This window comes from Eurosta solidaginis, chromosome 3, assembly GCF_040869045.1.
Source record: "Eurosta solidaginis isolate ZX-2024a chromosome 3, ASM4086904v1, whole genome shotgun sequence".
Taxonomy (NCBI): domain Eukaryota; kingdom Metazoa; phylum Arthropoda; class Insecta; order Diptera; family Tephritidae; genus Eurosta; species Eurosta solidaginis.
This window is the reverse complement of record NC_090321.1, coordinates 273,477,111-273,495,226: the sequence shown is the minus strand read 5'-3', so window position 1 is coordinate 273,495,226 and position 18,116 is coordinate 273,477,111. Positions and strand designations below refer to the sequence as shown.

At 38.3% G+C, this 18,116-nt stretch overlaps 1 protein-coding gene across 2 annotated transcripts; it reads left to right on the top strand.

The window, feature by feature from the left end:
• Positions 1 to 715: 715 nt before the first annotated feature.
• LOC137245601 (mucin-2-like) lies at positions 716 to 4,497 on the top strand. 2 transcript variants are annotated; one of them, XM_067776522.1, is made up of 4 exons: positions 716 to 828; positions 898 to 952; positions 2,618 to 3,012; positions 3,084 to 4,497. In XM_067776522.1, the coding sequence occupies exons 1-4, from the start codon at positions 775 to 777 to the stop codon at positions 4,362 to 4,364; spliced, it is 1,785 nt and encodes a 594-aa protein (XP_067632623.1). In that variant the 5' UTR covers positions 716 to 774; the 3' UTR covers positions 4,365 to 4,497. The 2 variants fall into 2 exon arrangements, with proteins under 2 accessions (XP_067632623.1, XP_067632622.1); XM_067776521.1 differs by lacking the exons at positions 716 to 828; positions 898 to 952 and adding an exon at positions 2,347 to 2,457 and having other exon boundaries at positions 2,527 to 3,012.
• Positions 4,498 to 18,116: the final 13,619 nt, after the last annotated feature.

The window sequence follows — 18,116 nt, the reverse complement described above, 5'->3', positions numbered from 1 at the left end:
ATCTTTAACCGATCCCGTCCATTTTTACTTAAAATATTTTCTACTATAGGAAAAATTTGTGTACCCAATTTTATTAAGATCCGTTAATTTTTCTTCGAGTTATGGCTCCCGAGGCATAGAAAATTGCTTAGTTATAAAAGGGGCAATGCCACGCCCATTTTTAAAAATTTGAAGTTTTTCCTATTTACTGTTGTAAATCCACTTGGGAAATGAAATACCATTGATACAAAGCCTTTTTTCCAAAGATAAAACTTATTTTATTCGTGCACGACAATTTTAAATATGTTTTATATAAAAGTGGGCGTGGTCCTTAACCGATTTCGTTAATTTTTCTTCAAAGCATTCCTTACAGTAAAGGCAACCTCTCTGCCGAATTTTGTTACGATAGGTTTAACCATTTCTGACTCATGATTAATAATATTTATAAAATGGATTTTATCACAAGTGGGCGGTGCCACACCTATTTTAAAAATGTTTTTTAAATTTTTATCAAGAGTCTCAATATCAGTCTACATGTAAAATTTCAACTTTTTAGGTGTATTATTTACTAAATAATCAGGTTTTTTGTGTTTTCCAAATTTTATATATATATAAAGTGGGCGTGGTTATCATCCGATTTCGCTCATTTTCAACACCAATCTATTCTGGGTCCAGATAAGCTAGTGTACTAGATAAGCTTTAGCTAATAGATAAGCTTTTGAAAAAAGATTCAGTGTAACACTTAAAAGCACAAACTTTTGTTCTGAGATCTTAGAATCGAAAAATCGAACGGACATGAAAGTTTCATTTATATTGTACGCAGCATCTTTTTTGCTATTAAGTGCGACAGTGAGTTTAAAACTGAAATTTTTTATAAAGGATAATTTTAAGTGTAAAATTGTTTTCGACTTATCCTAGGTATTCGCAAGATCTAAGGAACATCATCATAGCTCAGAAGAGAGTGGGGAAAATGTCGTGGACGAATAAAATAAGTTTTATCTTTGCAAAAAAGGCTTTGTATCAATGGTATTTCATTTCCCAAGTGGATTTACAACAATAAATAGGAAAAACTTAAAATTTAAAAAAATGGGCATTGCACCGCCCCTTTTATAACTAAGCAATTTTCTATGTCTCGGGAGCCATAACTCGAAGAAAAACTAACGGATCGTAATAAAATTGGGTTCACAAATTTTTCCTATAATAGAAAATAATTCTAGTAAAAATGGACGGGAATGGTTAAAGATCACGGCAAACTTATATATAAAATAAGTTTAAAGGGGTCCTAGACTAGAATAATAAGCTATAATTAAGGAAAAAATTGTTTTGAATCAATGATATTTCACTTATCAAGTTTTATTGTAAGAGGCAATGGGGGAAATTTTTTTTTTAAACGGGCGGACGTGTTATTTAGAAAAGTATTTTATCTGAAATGAAATGTGCAATTGAAGCTCACCCTGAGTATACAATGTTCGGTTACACCCCAACTTAGACACCTTTTCTTGTTTTTCCTACAATTTGGCGGGAGGGGATCTTCATTTCTTTTGCCGATTCCAAGCGGTATCTTCAAAGAAAATGAATTTTCACTAAGAGGCATTTTATGGCAGAAAAACAATAGGAGTGTTTTCCAAATCCCTGCTAAGAGACGTTCTCGCTTCGAAAAACTTGCATTCTAATTGAAAAAACTTGTTTCTAAATTTTTGATGTTGCCTTGGGCGGGAGTTGAACTCAATTCCTTCGGTGTAAAAGTCGGAGTACGCTAGTATCACGTTGACTGCACTTAAAGATATTGTGTAGAAATTTGGCAGGTAAGTTTTCTTGGCTACTATATACAGAAAATTATAAAAATTGTTGTTAATAAAAAAATTTTATTTTTAAAAGCATGTAACTAAATTTTACTGATATATCCCATCAAAACTTATTAGATGGCAAAAGTAGGCGAAAAAAAAATTTTTTGAAATTGATGTGGACCCGCCTCTTCTTAGTTAATCACTGTATAATACTTTTACTGCCACAAATATAACAAACATCTGCCAATCCTATCTCGAATTGGTAGTCGAGTTTTTTCTTAGGCAAAGGAGGAACTAGGTTGTGTTCAAATAGACAGGCTGTCGTACAGAAAGACAGACAGCCAGACGCAGTGCCCGTTAGTTAATTCAGCTCATTATCCTGAACATCCGGTATATGTGCTTGTGGGTCTATCTTATCTTAATCTATATCTATGTTTACAGCAACTGGAGGTTAGAGCAATTTGCTTGTCATTTTCTGACATAAATCTTTCACTCATTGTAGCTTATCATCTTGGCAAATACTTTGTGCTAATTTTAAAATCCAGCTAATAGATAAGCTTTTGAAAAAAGATTCAGTGTAACACTTAAAAGCACAAACTTTTGTTCTGAGATCTTAGAATCGAAAAATCGAACGGACATGAAAGTTTCATTTATATTGTACGCAGCATCTTTTTTGCTATTAAGTGCGACAGTGAGTTTAAAACTAAAATTTTTTATAAAGGATAATTTTAAGTCTAAAATTGTTTTCGACTTATCCTAGGTATACGCAAAATCTAAGGAACATCATCATAGCGCAGAAGAGAGTGGGGAAAATGAACATCACCATAGCTCAAAGGGGAGTGGGGAAAATGAACATCACCATAGCTCAGAAGGTAGTGGGGAAAATGAACACCATCATAGCTCAGAAGGGAGTGGGAAAAATGAAAATGCGGATCTGCTAATTGTTCCAGCAGCAGCAGATTTATTTACAGCTATTTTGAGTCCAAGCGCTTTCTGGTTCGAGCACGGACAGCGCGGAGCATGGACAGCATATTTCTGTGAAAAAATTTACAACTATCAATACTTGAAAGCAGTTTTTAGCAGTGGACGAGAAATCCGTGATGCATCGAAAGTATCACAATTCAGTATCTGGCGTTATATGCACATAAATGGCAAAGAACGAAAGCAAAAAAAACTCGTGCATGATTTCGAGAGATATGGTAAACTTGCGGAATCTGAAGGACGATATGATGGCTACGTTAGAGTGGTACGTAATTATTTGAAATATTATTAGAGAATAAAGATAAAAAATTTCGAATAACATGCTTTTGATTTCAGATAATTTCGCTCTTTAACGACATTGATCGCAAGTCGGTAACGAAGCGTACTAAATATTCTGTGCGCCGTGAGTTAAGAAAACTGTCCAGTAAATTATTAGCTGCGTCCACTAAACTGGAAAAATGTTTGTCCATATTTCCAAGTCAAACAACTAAATTACCACCTCATTCTACTCAGATAACACAATCACCCTCTATTTCTTCCTCTACAGAAAATTCTTCATCAGTTTCGCCTTCCGACCCCACGGTAACAGTCGAGCCACCTGGTTTTGGAAATACTACAGCTCAGCCCATCATAACAGTTGAGCCACCTGGATTTGGTGACACAACGCGTGAGCCTATGTTGACAGTGGAACCATCTGGTTTTGGAAACACTACAGCTGAGCCCATTATAACAGTTGAGCCACCTGGATTTGGTGACACAGCGCGTGAGCCTATGTTGACAGTGGAACCACCTGGTTTTGGAAACGCTACAGCTGAGCCCATCATAACAGTTGAGCCACCTGGATTTGGTGACACAACGCGTGTGCCTATGTTGACAGTGGAACCACCTGGTTTTGGAAACACTATAGCTGAGCCCGTCATAACAGTTGAGCCACCTGGATTTGGTGACACAACGCGTGAACCTATGTTGACAGTGGAACCACCTGGTTTTGGAAATACTACAGCTGAGCCCATCATAACAGTTGAGCCACCTGGATTTGGTGACGCAACGCGTGAGCCTATGTTGACAGTGGAACCACCTGGTTTTGGAAACGCTACAGCTGAGCCCATCATAACAGTTGAGCCACCTGGATTTGGTGACACAACGCGTGAACCTATGTTGACAGTGGAACCACCTGGTTATGGAAACGCTACAGCTGAGCCCATCATAACAGTTGAGCCACCTGGATTTGGTGACACAACAAATGAGCCTACGGTGACAGTAGAACCACCTGGTTTTGGAAATACTACAGCTGAGCCCATTATAACAGTTGAGCCACCTGGATTTGGTGACACAACGCGTGAGCCTATGTTGACAGTAGAACCACCTGGATTTGGAAACACTACAGCTGAGCCCATCATAACAGTCGAGCCTCCTGGATTTGGTGACACCACGCATGAGCCTATGGTGACGGTAGAACCACCTGGTTTTGGAAACAATACAGATGAGCCCATCATAACAGTCGAGCCACCTGGATTTGGTGACACAACAAATGAGCCTACGGTGACAGTGGAACCACCTGATTTTGGAAACAATACAGCCTATCCAACTCCTTATGCAGAGTTTGTTGAGGAATAGAAGTTTGGGCTTGTACTTGCTAATGACAGCGACCGAGATAAATAATTCTTCGTAAGGTACTACTGTGGTACTTTTGGCTCTAGTACAGCTGAAAATTATTAAAATAAAATATGATTTACGTATACGTAACAAACTCGCAAATTATTGATTAAAGGCAGGTAAGGCAAAAAGAGATTAATATTTTATTAAGAAGAAAAAGCTTATTTAGATATAACTAAATGAGGGTTCCAGGCCAAATTATTTAGTTTATTATAAAAATGAAATGAAATATTAAGTTCTATCCGAGTATTGTTTTTAAATAAGATGTTGTTGGTGTTGTGTTAACGATACATACACTCTCTGAAAGTTTTGAATGTTATAGGTGTCCTTTGCCGCATATAGATCCGGCACGTTCCGATAACAAACACCATTGAGGTAGTAGCCCGACCATCTTGGCAACGACTCACATGACCACATTAAACCTTCTATGTAGGTCATGCAGCAACCCCTACCCCATTGTTTCTTGAGGAACCTAGGGTCACAAGAACCTCGCCCGCTAAATATGTGTATGATACATTCATATTTGTAACAGGATTCCTCTCGCGTATGTGAGGTTGGCAATTGGGTTTCAGAAGCTCTGAAGCTATTATGCTTCATAATGCCCTTATTAAATAAGACTCTGAAAGATTAAAAAAAAAATTGATTCAAGCAAAAAAAAAAAATTATTGAGACTGTGTCCAAACCTGCGCGCGGTTTATATTAACGCTTTGGAAGCGTCACTTCGTTTTAACGCTTCGACTATGCCACAAGTTAAAAATTAATCGTCCTGGCGCTTACTTTGCTTGAAAGTGCTTTAAGCATTTATGTGAATCGGCATAGATAGCCGACTGTTTGCTGCTATCGATTTAAAACCAAGAAATAAAAAAAAAAAAATTAGAGCTTCCACTTTCCCTCCGTGATCAACTTTACTTAAATTTATTTTTAATGCAATCAGAATTGAAAATTATCCGCGTTACGAACGTCACTCTTTTTTATACTCAGCGTGTTTCCATACAGGTTAGATTAACTTTGGTAACATAACGGTTGGCTGAGCAGATATAAATGAATCGTGATAGATATAGAATCCCATATATCAAAATCATCACTTTCGAAAAGAAATTTGAATAAGCCACTTCGCACAGTGGCATTTTTGCTTAGTTTAGACGCGAAAGAGTAAAAATTTTCAAGTATTTTTTTTTCTAATTTGGATGCAGTTTGTTTTTAAAATGTCCACAGTATATAACGGTAAATATCATTTGTTATTGTTATTGTTCTTCTACAATAATTCAATATAACTAAAATGATTCTTCATCCCCGTGGGTCCCCGTTTTGATATAATGACGATAACAAAGAGGGTGTTTTATTACATGTGGGTTCAGAACGTTGCCAAAAGCCGTTTTAAGCCACATGTGTACTGTTTTAGGGAGGTAGTAAATAGGATTGTATGATGAATGCTGCAGTAAAGTTAGAATTTTTTATCCAAGATTCGTATGAGATGAATTCAAGTGAATTACACCAAAGTTAATTTTCTTGCAAAGCTGGCTTCATGGCTTGAAATTTAAATATATGTAGGTATGTTGAATTGTGAACAAAAGAACGAGATAAGGCTATAAGAAAGTTTTTGTTTAGGTTCAATTCAAAATTTTGGGAAAAGGAGCCAGCCTCCTAAACCCCCACCATCTTCGCCTATCCTCACTGAAGCGGGGTAACACATACAATCATATACTATGGGTTTGAATGATATATATTCAGTGAGTTATTAATTTTTTTGTCGGTCCGTTAACACAATAACTTAAGCAAATATTGAAATACCTTTACTGGCTTAATTAATTTTTTTTCGATACTGTTGATATATCTATCTATATCTATCTCGATTCCTTTATACCTGTACAAACAACCGTTATGTTACCAAAACAAATAAGGAAGGCTAAGTTCGGGTGTAACCGAACATTAGATATTCAGCTGACAAATTACAGCTTGCAAAACTTTTAAATTACCTTATTTTAAAGGTGGGCGGTGTCACGCCCATTGTCCAAAATTTTAATAATGTTCTATTCTGAGTCATAAGGTCAACCCACCTACCAATTTTCATCGCTTTAACCGTCTTTGGTAATGCATTATTTTACTTTTTCGGTTTTTCGAAATTTTCGTTATCGAAAAAGTGGGCGTGGTTAAAGTTCGATTTCGTTCATTTTAAATAGCGATCTGAGAGGAGCGCCCAGGAATTTGCACACCAAATTCCATTAAGATACCTCAAAATTTACTCAAGTTATCGTGTTTACGGATGGACGGACGGACATGGCCAAATGAATTTCTTTTTGTGCCCGATCATTTTGAGATATATAAGGTTATATCTATCTCGATTAGTTTATGCCGTTACGGGGTATCATTATGCGAACGAAATTAATATACTCTGTGAGCTCCGCTCTGTGCGGAAGGTGTTAGCAGCTTGTTTGTTGCTGCAAGTATCTCGTGAATCAGCGAGCAGTCAATGCAAAAAAGCATTAAGTAAAAATCTCGAAAATTCATTGAGTGCTATTTTCAGGTTGAACATTAAACCAGCCATCGTTATAAATGGCATTTTGCAATGGAATTCAACTTGGACGCCACCAGAAAAAAACACAATTTGAACACCACCACAATTTACTAAAACTAGGGCACCTCCATAGTGGAACACAACATGTGCTTCCATTGCCAATGTTAAATTCCATTTTGATGGTGCGCATGTTGTGTTCCACTAAGGCACCGCCTCAGTGGAATACAACTTGCGCACCATCAAAATGGAATTTGACATTGGCACCACCAAAATGGAACACAACTTGGTCACCAATGCAATTTAATACAACATGGGCCCCACCAGAACGAAACACAACTTGGGCACCACCACAATGGAATTCCACTTGGTCACTTCGACTCCACCTCAGTGGAACACCATTTCGGTTCCACCTCAATGGAACCCAACTAGGACACCGCTATGGAATAAAACTTGGGCACCACTACAATGGAACAGCACTTGGACGCTTCCCAAATCTACATGGATTCCACCCCAATGGATTTGTACAGGCGGTCCATTGAACACGACACAAACGCCAAAAACGGAAGGTATTGATAGTAGTGAAAGCAGTTCTTGGTGGGAAAACTTTGGCAAGACGTTAGAAAAATTTTGTAAACTTTTGAATTCCGGCCAAGCTTAGGATTTTTGAGTAAAAATCTTTGGGAAGTAATTAAGATTAAAATGTAGACATTGGTTTTAAAGTTATCGAATTTTTTGAACGAGTTTTTTACTTCCTTTATATTAGGTCGTTTGAATGTTTGTCCGCTTTTCATACAAAAATTTGCAATCGATTTTTAAATAACTTCTCATTGAGCTACAATCGTGAAACTTTACACATAGGTTGGAACTCCATGACAATGCAACAAAAGGAAAAAATCCGTGAGATGGCGCAAGGGTCGAAATAATTAAATAAGAATTTCAAAATTTTCAAACCAGATTTTAAGTAACTTCTCGATGAGATAGAGACTTGAAATTACAAACTTAATTCAGAGGTCGATGACAGCCGATGACACAATATAAAAAGGATCCGATAGGCGGCGCACGGGATGAGATATTTAGAAAAACCAAACGGAACCACGGGGAATTTTTGGATCGACTTTTTATGTAAGTTTTCATTGAGCTACAAGCGTAAAATTTAACAGATAGGTTAAGACACCGAGAAAAAATAAGAAAAGGAGAAAATAAAAATAAAACAAAAATAAAAAATTTTGAGCACTTTTTTGATATAAATGGACAATAAAATAATTTTAAAAAAATATTTAAGTTAAACGGTTTTATTGAAAACAATATTTACATGAAGTAATAAAAATATTAAAAGCTAGAAAATAATTAGGTAGGTCCTAGGTACTAGTCATCACACTCCTCATCAATCTAGGGCGTTGATCAGATAATTAAATGAAAGCGTTGGTCGCGTGAAATTTCTAAAAATGTGAGGCGTGGCATAACCTGATTACGGTTCTGTTGGTCTTATATATGACTATCAATGGAAATTTGACTCGTCCAATGCTTTTATTTAATTTTCTGATCAACGCCCTACATTGGTGAGGAGTATGTTAATTAGTACCTAGGACCTACCAAATTATTTTCTAGCTTTTAGTATTATTATTACTTCATGTAAGTATTGTTTTCAATAAAATCGTTTAACTTAAAATTTTTTTTTTTATTTTGTTTTCAAGTTTTTAGTCTTTATTTAATTGCCTATTATTTCTCACTCCATTTAGTTCATTTAGTGACTCATTACTACAAGGACTCTTTCCTGACAATTTGTTACAATCTGAGTCCTCAATACATAGTCCTTCCAAAGACTTTACTCGACCCTGCGCCACGTATGCTTGTCCCACCTCCAACTCCAAAATATTTTGATGTCACTTCTACCGGACTGTATGTAATATTTGTTCCAAATATGAGCCAAATCGGACATCATAGGTCACTTTCTATTAATGTATGTATTATGTGTTCCAAATATGGGCCAACTCGGACCTCAAATACGATTTTTTTGGAATATCTCGATCTTTGTGCCACCCAGCGGCGATTTTTTTCCTATTATTGCATTGCAATCGGGTTCTGAACTATATTCCAAGTTTCAAGCTTGTAGCTTATCGGGAAGTTACTTAAATTTCAATTACAAAATTTGTTCACAACGGCCGTGCATTCGACCGTCCTGTCAAGTCAAGCTAAATAAAACCTTTTAAAAATCAACAAAAAATGCCTCCTTATATAAAGACTTGCTAAACTCTGACTTTTAAATTTTTTCATAGAAATTGCAAAAATATTTATGAGAAGTAAAAATATAAAGGTGGAGCGTAATTGATTGACTAATAATATGTCCTTTCCTACCAACTTTCCAATCAAAGTAATGTGCGCTCCACTTTTATATTTTTATTTCTCATAAATATTTTTGCAATTTATATGTCAAAATTGAAAAATCAAAGTTTAGCAAGAATATGTCCTTATATAAGGAGACATTTTTGTTGATTTTTGTCCATTCATATAAAGGGAGTGCTTAAAATTTTTTTTATTTTATTTTTATTTTATACAACAGGTCTAATAATGTTAACATGGTAATCACTAAAGCTGTTAAAAAGTTATTTCGTTACAATGTGGTTTATTTATTTTAGTTAATAAATTAAAATTATAAACGTACAAGCAGATAAATTGATTAGTACGCCCATATGAATAGCCCAAAAAATTTTCGATATACGCGCTTCTTCTTATCAATAGCCAACTCAATGCAATTGAATTAAACTGCTTGCTTTGAATTTATCTTTCACCGAATAAATAGAGATTTTCACAAAATTGTAATAAAAGATTGCCGTTATGATTGCTGTGAAAGTAAAACGCAATGGAACGCGGCTGTCGCTGAACCGACTAAATAGCCACATGTTAGATGAAAATGAAATATGAAAACGGCTACATTAAACTTCGACACCAAACTTCGATGAACACATAAGTCGACAGCCACAGTCATACACGATGTTGTTGTTGTTTTCATAAGCTAGATTGAGATTAGGCTTGTGGTAATTTGTCCTTCGCATTTCATAGCTAAGCCCTTGGTTTTATTTAGCTGCTCGTATACTTCATTTTAATTTTTAATGTGGCTACTTTGCTTTCAATACAACTTATTAAGGACATATTAAATGATGTATATTGGAACGATTTTCCGTCATACCTTTTCAAATTTGGTTGTGAGACAAACCGGTTTCGGCGTTGTGCCACCATCGGTGTCGATTTTCGTTCTGATTTGTTGTTTCCGTTTGTCCTGTATTTATAGTTCGTATGTACGTGAGCTAATGTGGGAAGGCGACAACCTGGCTAGGCCACTCTGACTTAATCGGTTTAAGGGCTAGCCGGGGGAGATCTCATCGGCAGCGTCTGTACACCTCTAGGTGCGGCTGCAAGCGGGCGTCTGTCTTGGAGCAAGCGGCTCGCTATATAAACGTGCCAAGTAATATTTTCACCCCCGCTGAGCGGGTTTTGCGCTGGGCTTGGGACCCGCCACGGAAAACCATACTCCAATGAAATATAACAACAAGCCTCGGATAAATACACTCTCTATTAATGACACCATGGCAAACGTTTGAAGGACAATGAATTGAGGGCATTCACCTGGAACGTCCGCTCCCTGAATGGGATTGGTACAGATGCCCGGGTGGTTGATGTCCTCGTCAAAGCAAAATCTGATATCACCGCCGTCCAAGAAATGCGTTGGACGAAGCAAGGAAGAAAGAAGATCAAAAATTGTGACATATATTGGAGTGGCCATACGAATAAGCGCAGTTTCGGCGCCGGATTCGTGGTGGGAGCCAAGTGTTAGCGTTCACGCCTGTGGACAAGCGTCTCGCCGCTATCCGAATAAAAGCAAAATTTTGTAATACATCATTCATCTGCGCCCATGCGCCGACAGAGGAGAAAGACGATGAGGTGAAAGACACTTTTTATGAACAATTAGAACGCACGTACGAGCTCTGCTCCCGTCATGATATAAAAGTCGTGCTTGGCGACTTTAACGCCAGGGTGGGCAAAGAAGGTGTTTTTGGCCCTACAGTCGGAAAGTTCAGCCTACACAATGAAACTTCTCCTAACGGACTGAGGCTGATTGACTTTGCCGGTGCTCGAAACATGGTCATATCCAGCACGAGGTTCATGCATAAAAAGATACATCAAGCTGCATGGCTGTCTCCTGTTCGAAATACTCGCAATCAGATCGATCACGTTGCGATACACGGACGGCATGCCTCCAGTGTTTTAGATATGCGCACGATCCGAGGACCTAACATCGACTCGGACCATTATCTCGTTGCAGCCAAAATAGGCACCCGCCTCAATGCGGCAAAGAACAAAAAACACAAAGAAAGCTAGATGTCGAAAAGCTTCAATCACAACAGACTGCCAATGATTTCGCAACTCGACTCTCACACCTGCTCTCTGAGAGCACAAATCATCCTGAAGGAATACAGGAGCCGTGGTAGCATATCTCCAAAGCACTTCGTACTGCCGCCGAGGAAAAAATTGGTTACCGGCGGCCACGAAAAAACAACTGGTGCGATGAAGAATGCCGTGTTGCAACCGTAAGAAAAGACGCTGCCTACATGGCTACGTTAAAAGCGAGCGAGACAAGAGGAGTGTGTGAACGCTATCGTGAGTTGAAAAGGTAAGCGAGACGCCTTTTCAGGAAGAAAAAAGCAAAAGCAGAAAGGCGTGAGTGCGAGGAGCTTGAGCTGCTAGCCACCAGGAATAACGCCCAAAAATTCTACCAAAATATACGGCGACAGACGGAAGGTTTTAAGACCGGGGCAAACTCCTGTAGGAATGAAAACGGCGACCTTGTAACTGATGTCCAGAGAGTGCTTAGATTATGGAGGGAATACTTCTCTGCTCTCCTAAATGGAGGCAGCAATTCACCGGGCAGAGATGAAGAACCCGATCCCGCAATCGATGATGATGGAATATATGTCCCCCCGCCCGATTATGACGAAGTTAGAATAGCAATAACCAGATTGAAAAACAACAAGGCCGTGTGCGCTGATGGATTGTCTGCGGAGCTATTCAAGTTCGGCGGCGAGGAGTTGGTAGGGCGCATGCAGCAGCTTCTTAGCAAAATATGGGCGCACGAAAGCATGCCCGACGGTTGGAATCTAAGTGTTCTTTGCCCAATCCACAAGAAGGGGGATACTGCAAAATATCCCAACTATCGTGGAATCAGCCTTCTTAATATCGCATATAAGGTCCTTTCAAGTGTATTGTTCGAAATATTGAAGCCCACCGTGAACCGGCTGATTGGACCTTATCAGTGCGGCTTCAGACCTGGTAAATCTACCATCGACCAGATTTTCACAATGAGCCAAATCTTGGAAAAACCCGTGAAAAGAGAATCCACACACATCACCTCTTCGTCGACTTTAAAGCCGCCTTCGACAGCACGAAAAGTAGCTGCTTAATGCCGCTATGTCTGAATTTGGTTTCCCCGCAAAACTTATACGGCTGTGCAAAATGACGTTGAGCAGCAACATCAGTTCAGTCAGAATTGGGAAGGACCTCTCCGAGCCGTTCGAAACTAAATGAGGTTTCAGAGAGGGTGACGCCCTATCGTGCGATTTTTTTAACTTGATGCTGAAGAAAATTATACTAGCTGCAGAACTTAACCGCACTGGAACAATATACTATAAAAGCGTGCAATTACTGGCATATGCTGATGGCATTGATATCACCGGCCTAAACACCCGCGCTCCAAACTGGAAAAAGAAGCGGTAAAGATGGGTTTGATGGTGAATGAGGACAAAACGAAGTAACTGCTGTCATCGAGCAAAGAGTCAGCGCATATGCTCCTTGGCAACCACGCTACTGTTGGCAGCCATAATTTCGAAATAGTAAAAGACTTCGTTTATTTGGGAACCAGCATCAACACTAGCAACAACATCAGCACTGAAATCCAGCGAAGAATCAATCTTGCCAATAAATGCTCCTTTGGACTAGGTAGACAATTGAAAAGTAAAGTCCTCTCTAGGCGAACGAAAATCATACCCTGCAAGTCACTTATCGTACCCGTCCTGCTATATGGGGCAGAAGCATGACAACAGCAGATGAAGCGGCTTTGGTAGTGTTTGAGAGAAAAGTTCTTCGAAAGATTTATGGACCTCTACGCGTTGGCGATGGCGAGTACCGAAGAAGATTTAATGATGAGCTGTACGAGCTATATGCAGACATCAACATAGTCCAGCGAATTAAAACGCAGCGGCTGCGCTGGCTAAGCCATGTTATGCGAATGAATGATGATGCTCCGGACAATAAAGTGTTTCTATCGGAACCCGCCTATGGAAGCAGAGGTAGAAGGCGGCCCCACTCCGTTGGAAGGACCAGGTGGAAAACGATTTAAACTCCCTTGGTGTGACCAATTGGCGCCGGTTGACGGAGCGAAGGAGCGACTGGCGCGCCTTGTTGAACGACCATAACCGTTTAGACGGTTAAGCGCCAATTAAGTAAGTAAGTAAGGTACATGAGCATGTATTGTCAAAATTGATGCTTGTTTATATGCTAGTTGTATGTGCTGTGTGTTCATTCAGAACCGAGGGTGGTTTACTAATCAATTTGTGTGGCTGACTGGGGTAGGTAAAAATCCGTAATTATAGTCGTTTGACCTTCTTTGTGGGTTTGTTGTTTTGGTGTGTTAATTGTTTTGTGTTTATTTGTTGTTGTGTGTTTGTCTGTTGTGCTTGTGTGATTACTTTGTTTCTTGTAAACAAGTTTTAAAGGTTCGAATATTGTGTCAGAAATTGTGTTTATCTGTTCGTTTATTATTCTACTGTAGAATGTTTTCTGTTTGTAAATTCCCATGTTTTCGAGTACGTTGAGAAGTCGGCCTTTTCTTGTATGTGTGATATTTGCTGGGGAACATTCATTCTCGACCATGTGATTCGTGAAGTTAGTCTCGGGTATAATCTTTGGATTCGGCATGTTTTTGTTGTAATCTCTAATAAGTTCTCTGAACCTCGTTCTTATTTGTCATCCATTTGTTCTATGTAACTATTTTGGAATCCGCAGGTAAGCTTGTTTACGCCGTCGCTGCTAAACGGATCCTCTGAGTTAGTGTTAGTTCTTAGTTTTCGACCTAGATTGTTCGATGTTCTGAATGCTGTGTTAATGTTATATTTTTTAAAGAAGTTTGCCAACTTATATGTTGCAGTATATGTCATAGTCGTCCAGCTGTTATTTTCTTTCTCATTATTTCTTTTTGGTTCTCCATTTATCCTTCTGAGCCTGTCTACTAGTGCTTTTTATATCCGTTGTTTGCAGCGATATTTTATATGAATTCAAGTTCTCTCTTATATGCCTTTTTTGTAAGAGCTGTTCTTTCAAGTCTTTGTACCAAATGCCTTAATGCTGCATTTTAATGCTGTTGGGGGTGATTTGAGGTATTATGTATTATTGTTTCGGTGACAGTTGGGTTTCTATATATGTCATTGTTAAATCTTTTGGCTTCTTTGGGGCAAAGGCTAGAACTTTTTCACAACTATTTGCAACAAAAAAATCTGCAGAGGGAAAACGTTGCCACTTCGAAGTACACAACAATGTTAACAATGTCAATTAGAACTAGTATCGCCTCTTAATGCGATTGCTCTGCGATAGTTTGGAACTAGCGTCAGCAACTGCAACAAGGCTTAAGGCCTCGGGACAGCTTAAGTGCAGGCCTTATGACCATAGCAGTATAGCTCTATCTAAAATCAGGAAAAGCGAATATATGGTCCCGTTCCCGACCTTCCAAAGAAATATTGAGGCCACAATTGAGCTGAAGGGTTGGTGCCAGTATTCAGAAATGGCAAAACATACTATACACGTGTACAAGGATGGTTCCAACTTAATGGAAGGGGTCGGGCCTGCTGTTTACTGTGCCAATCCAGAAATAATTCGATCCTACAGATGGCCAGATAACTTTAGTGTCTTTTAGAGGGAAGCTATAGCCATAAAGAAGGATGCAGAAATTCTGGAGGAAGCGCGCTTAATCTGCAGTCACATCAATATATAAATATTACTAGTCAGGAGGCGACTAAGGCAAACATTTTACGAAGTACTTCATAAAAAAGTGTTCTGCAATGCAAAGAAGTATTGGAAAAACTTCGCTCAGGCCCGACCATACATATGTACAGAATTACCGGTCACAAATGAGTGAACGCAACGAAAGGTTCAATGAGTTAGCAAAGGGGCTTTCAAGGGGTTGATAGGCGCAATATAAAGCTTTATAGCTTCAAAGTATACGCAACGCATTTGTTAACTTCACCTACGCGAAGGGAATTCTGATACAAATATAAATGTATCATACACATGTTTAGCAGGCGCGGCTCTGGCAACCACAAGTTCCTCATGGAACTAGGGGGAGGAGGGAGGGATTGCCTAGAGGCCTAGACGTTTTAATGTGGTCATATTAATCTTTCCCGAGGTGGTCGGTTTAGTACCTTAATGGTGCTAAGGCAAAGGACCATCAACATCGAGAAAACTCCCCAAAACCTTTGGGGTGTGTCTTTGTTGTTAATACAAAAATATCCGTTTGTAAAGGAGGGTGCAACACTCACTGAATCCACGACAGACGTCCCAATCTATTTAGGAAATCATAAGAAGACAGGAGTAGCATATGATCACAAAGCAGAAAAGGCGTGGATAGAAGCCCAGGGCTGCCCAGTTTCTAAGATCATGTGCAAAGCCTACGACATAGACTCACAAAGTGGCTCATAACTCTGAAGAGAGAAGACTTAAAGATAGGCATACTAAATGGGCACTGCTTTATTACGCCACGTACTGTTTTCGTGTCCCGCGCCCACCAGCTAAAGGCTCCAGCTATTAAGGTCCCCACAGTTTCCAGATTATTAGGCAGCAATTAAGGTAGGTCCTAAATATATCTATTATTTGCCAGGAGGACGGAGTTATTCTACAACCTGATTTTGGTTATTCCGTTTGGTTGTCGAATAAATTTTGGAAAAACTATGGACGTATTCATTCCATATTGACCAGCCAGTTTAAACTTACGTAGTAACTTGAGCTAAACAGTAAAGGACCTATATCTAACAAATGATAATTAGCATTATTATTTACTGCTAAAATGGAAAAACATCACTATCATACATTTTTTACTTGTCATTGCTTTTTGTGCTTTATAAGCTAAAGGGTTAGGTGCCATTTACCATTGCTTTGCACTGAGTATAAAAATGGCAAAAAACTCCCTTATCTGAACGATCGGTTGTATGGTATATATATTATATATAGCTCCGATCGTAATAATTTTTACAGGAAATCTTCTATGATATATTAGAATATACATCACCAAGTTTCACCTTTTTATATTGCAAACTAATGTAGAAATGTCCAAAAATCTTTCTATCTGAACGATCGGTTGTATGGGATATATACTATATATAGCTCCGATCAAAGTGATTTTTCAGGATATCTTCTATGATATATTAGAATTTATATCTACGGGTTTCACGTTTATACTTTCTAACTTGCGGCGGAAATGACCAAAATCGTCTTATCTGAATGAGATATGTGTTATAGTAGTCCGATCCGTCTAATCTGTCTAATATAATACAAAAATACATCCTTGTGCCAAATTTCATTGAGATATCTCAAAATTTGAGGGACTAGTTTGCGTTCAAACAGACAGACCGACGGACGTACAGATGGACATGGCTATATCAACTAAGTTCGTCGCCCTGATCAATTCGGTATACTTAATGGTGAGTCTATTTTCTATATTTCTCAACGTTACAAACATCGGACCAAAGTTAGTATACCATTTTATGTTCATGAAAGGTATAATTATACACATTGTCCAAAGAGTTTTTGAAGAGATGAAGTGCCCAAAACTATGGACGCTTTCCACAGTAGATGAAATGACATTTGTACGAGTCCAGCGAAGAGTCGACTAATGTATGCTTATTACACCCATAATGGATAAAGAATACAATATAATAAAAACATAACTATCATCTTTTCACCTACATGAATATATTTCTTCCGAAAAGACGTCAGTTTTAGCTGAATGATTAAAGGCTCTCCTAACCAAACGAAATTCTTAAGGACACTCCTTTTTGGAAGCAGGTAAAGTGGGCGTCTATTCTATAACATTAAACAGATGAAGAAATATATGAACATATTCAATATTTGCTATATTCTCAAAAGCACTCTCCGTAGTATTGTTGTTCCTTTGTCAAATAAGAATCCGTTGCTAGGGCACTAGTAGCTAATGCTTCTAGACCGACTGTAGCGAGAACGATTTTTTAAACCATCGAAGCTAAGGATATATGGCTTTCATTCAAATTTAACTGCAGGCGTGTCTTAGTTGCTCGAAAAGTATTCTCATTCCCTTAACTCGCTAGGGCTCCTTTGGAGTTTCCAATGGGCACCAGTCATCAAAAGTAGCGATGAATTTTCTGTCCTGTCATTGTTGCTAAAATCAGTGTAGCCCATAAGCCACAACTTATGATGATGTTGACAAAACATAATGGAAGTGATAAAATTGTATGCATTGGGAACACAACAAAATTTGTTCAAATAGATATCGTATCGTAGTTTTATGTTTACTCGCTTTTCGGTTAATATATAACACTCCTACTCATATGCTTCGACGCCTCTTTTTTATCTTTTGCGCGAATAATTTTACAACTCATTGGATGCTAAGGCATATATTAAAGGAATAATTACATATTTATAAGGACATTAGGATTATCATCCAATACGTATAAAGTACATGCACAAGTGATTGAAAGTGATCACAGTAAATTAGTTTCATTTAGATGATAAATCTATTTTAACTTAATTTTTCTAAATATATAGATACGAAACTTCAAATATATTACGCTAGTTCATCGCATTAATTAAAGTTCATACTTACTACCAACTCGAGCAGGTTAGGCATTTAGTCGTAATATTAATAAACTAGATATTTAAAGTTTTACTGTACCAAATGCTCTACCTCCTTGAAAGAATGTTGTGGTGCACGTGTGGTTTATCACCCTCTCTTTAACATTGTGTATTTACAGCGATTGTATGCCCTATTCTATACTACGAAGTTATTGTTTGGTGGAAAGCCACATAAAAAAAACTACCTCAAAAAATTTGAGGGGGTATGCAGGCTTTCAATGCTTAGGATTACGGGAGCGCTAAAAATAACCCCCGTTGGTGCACTGTATGTC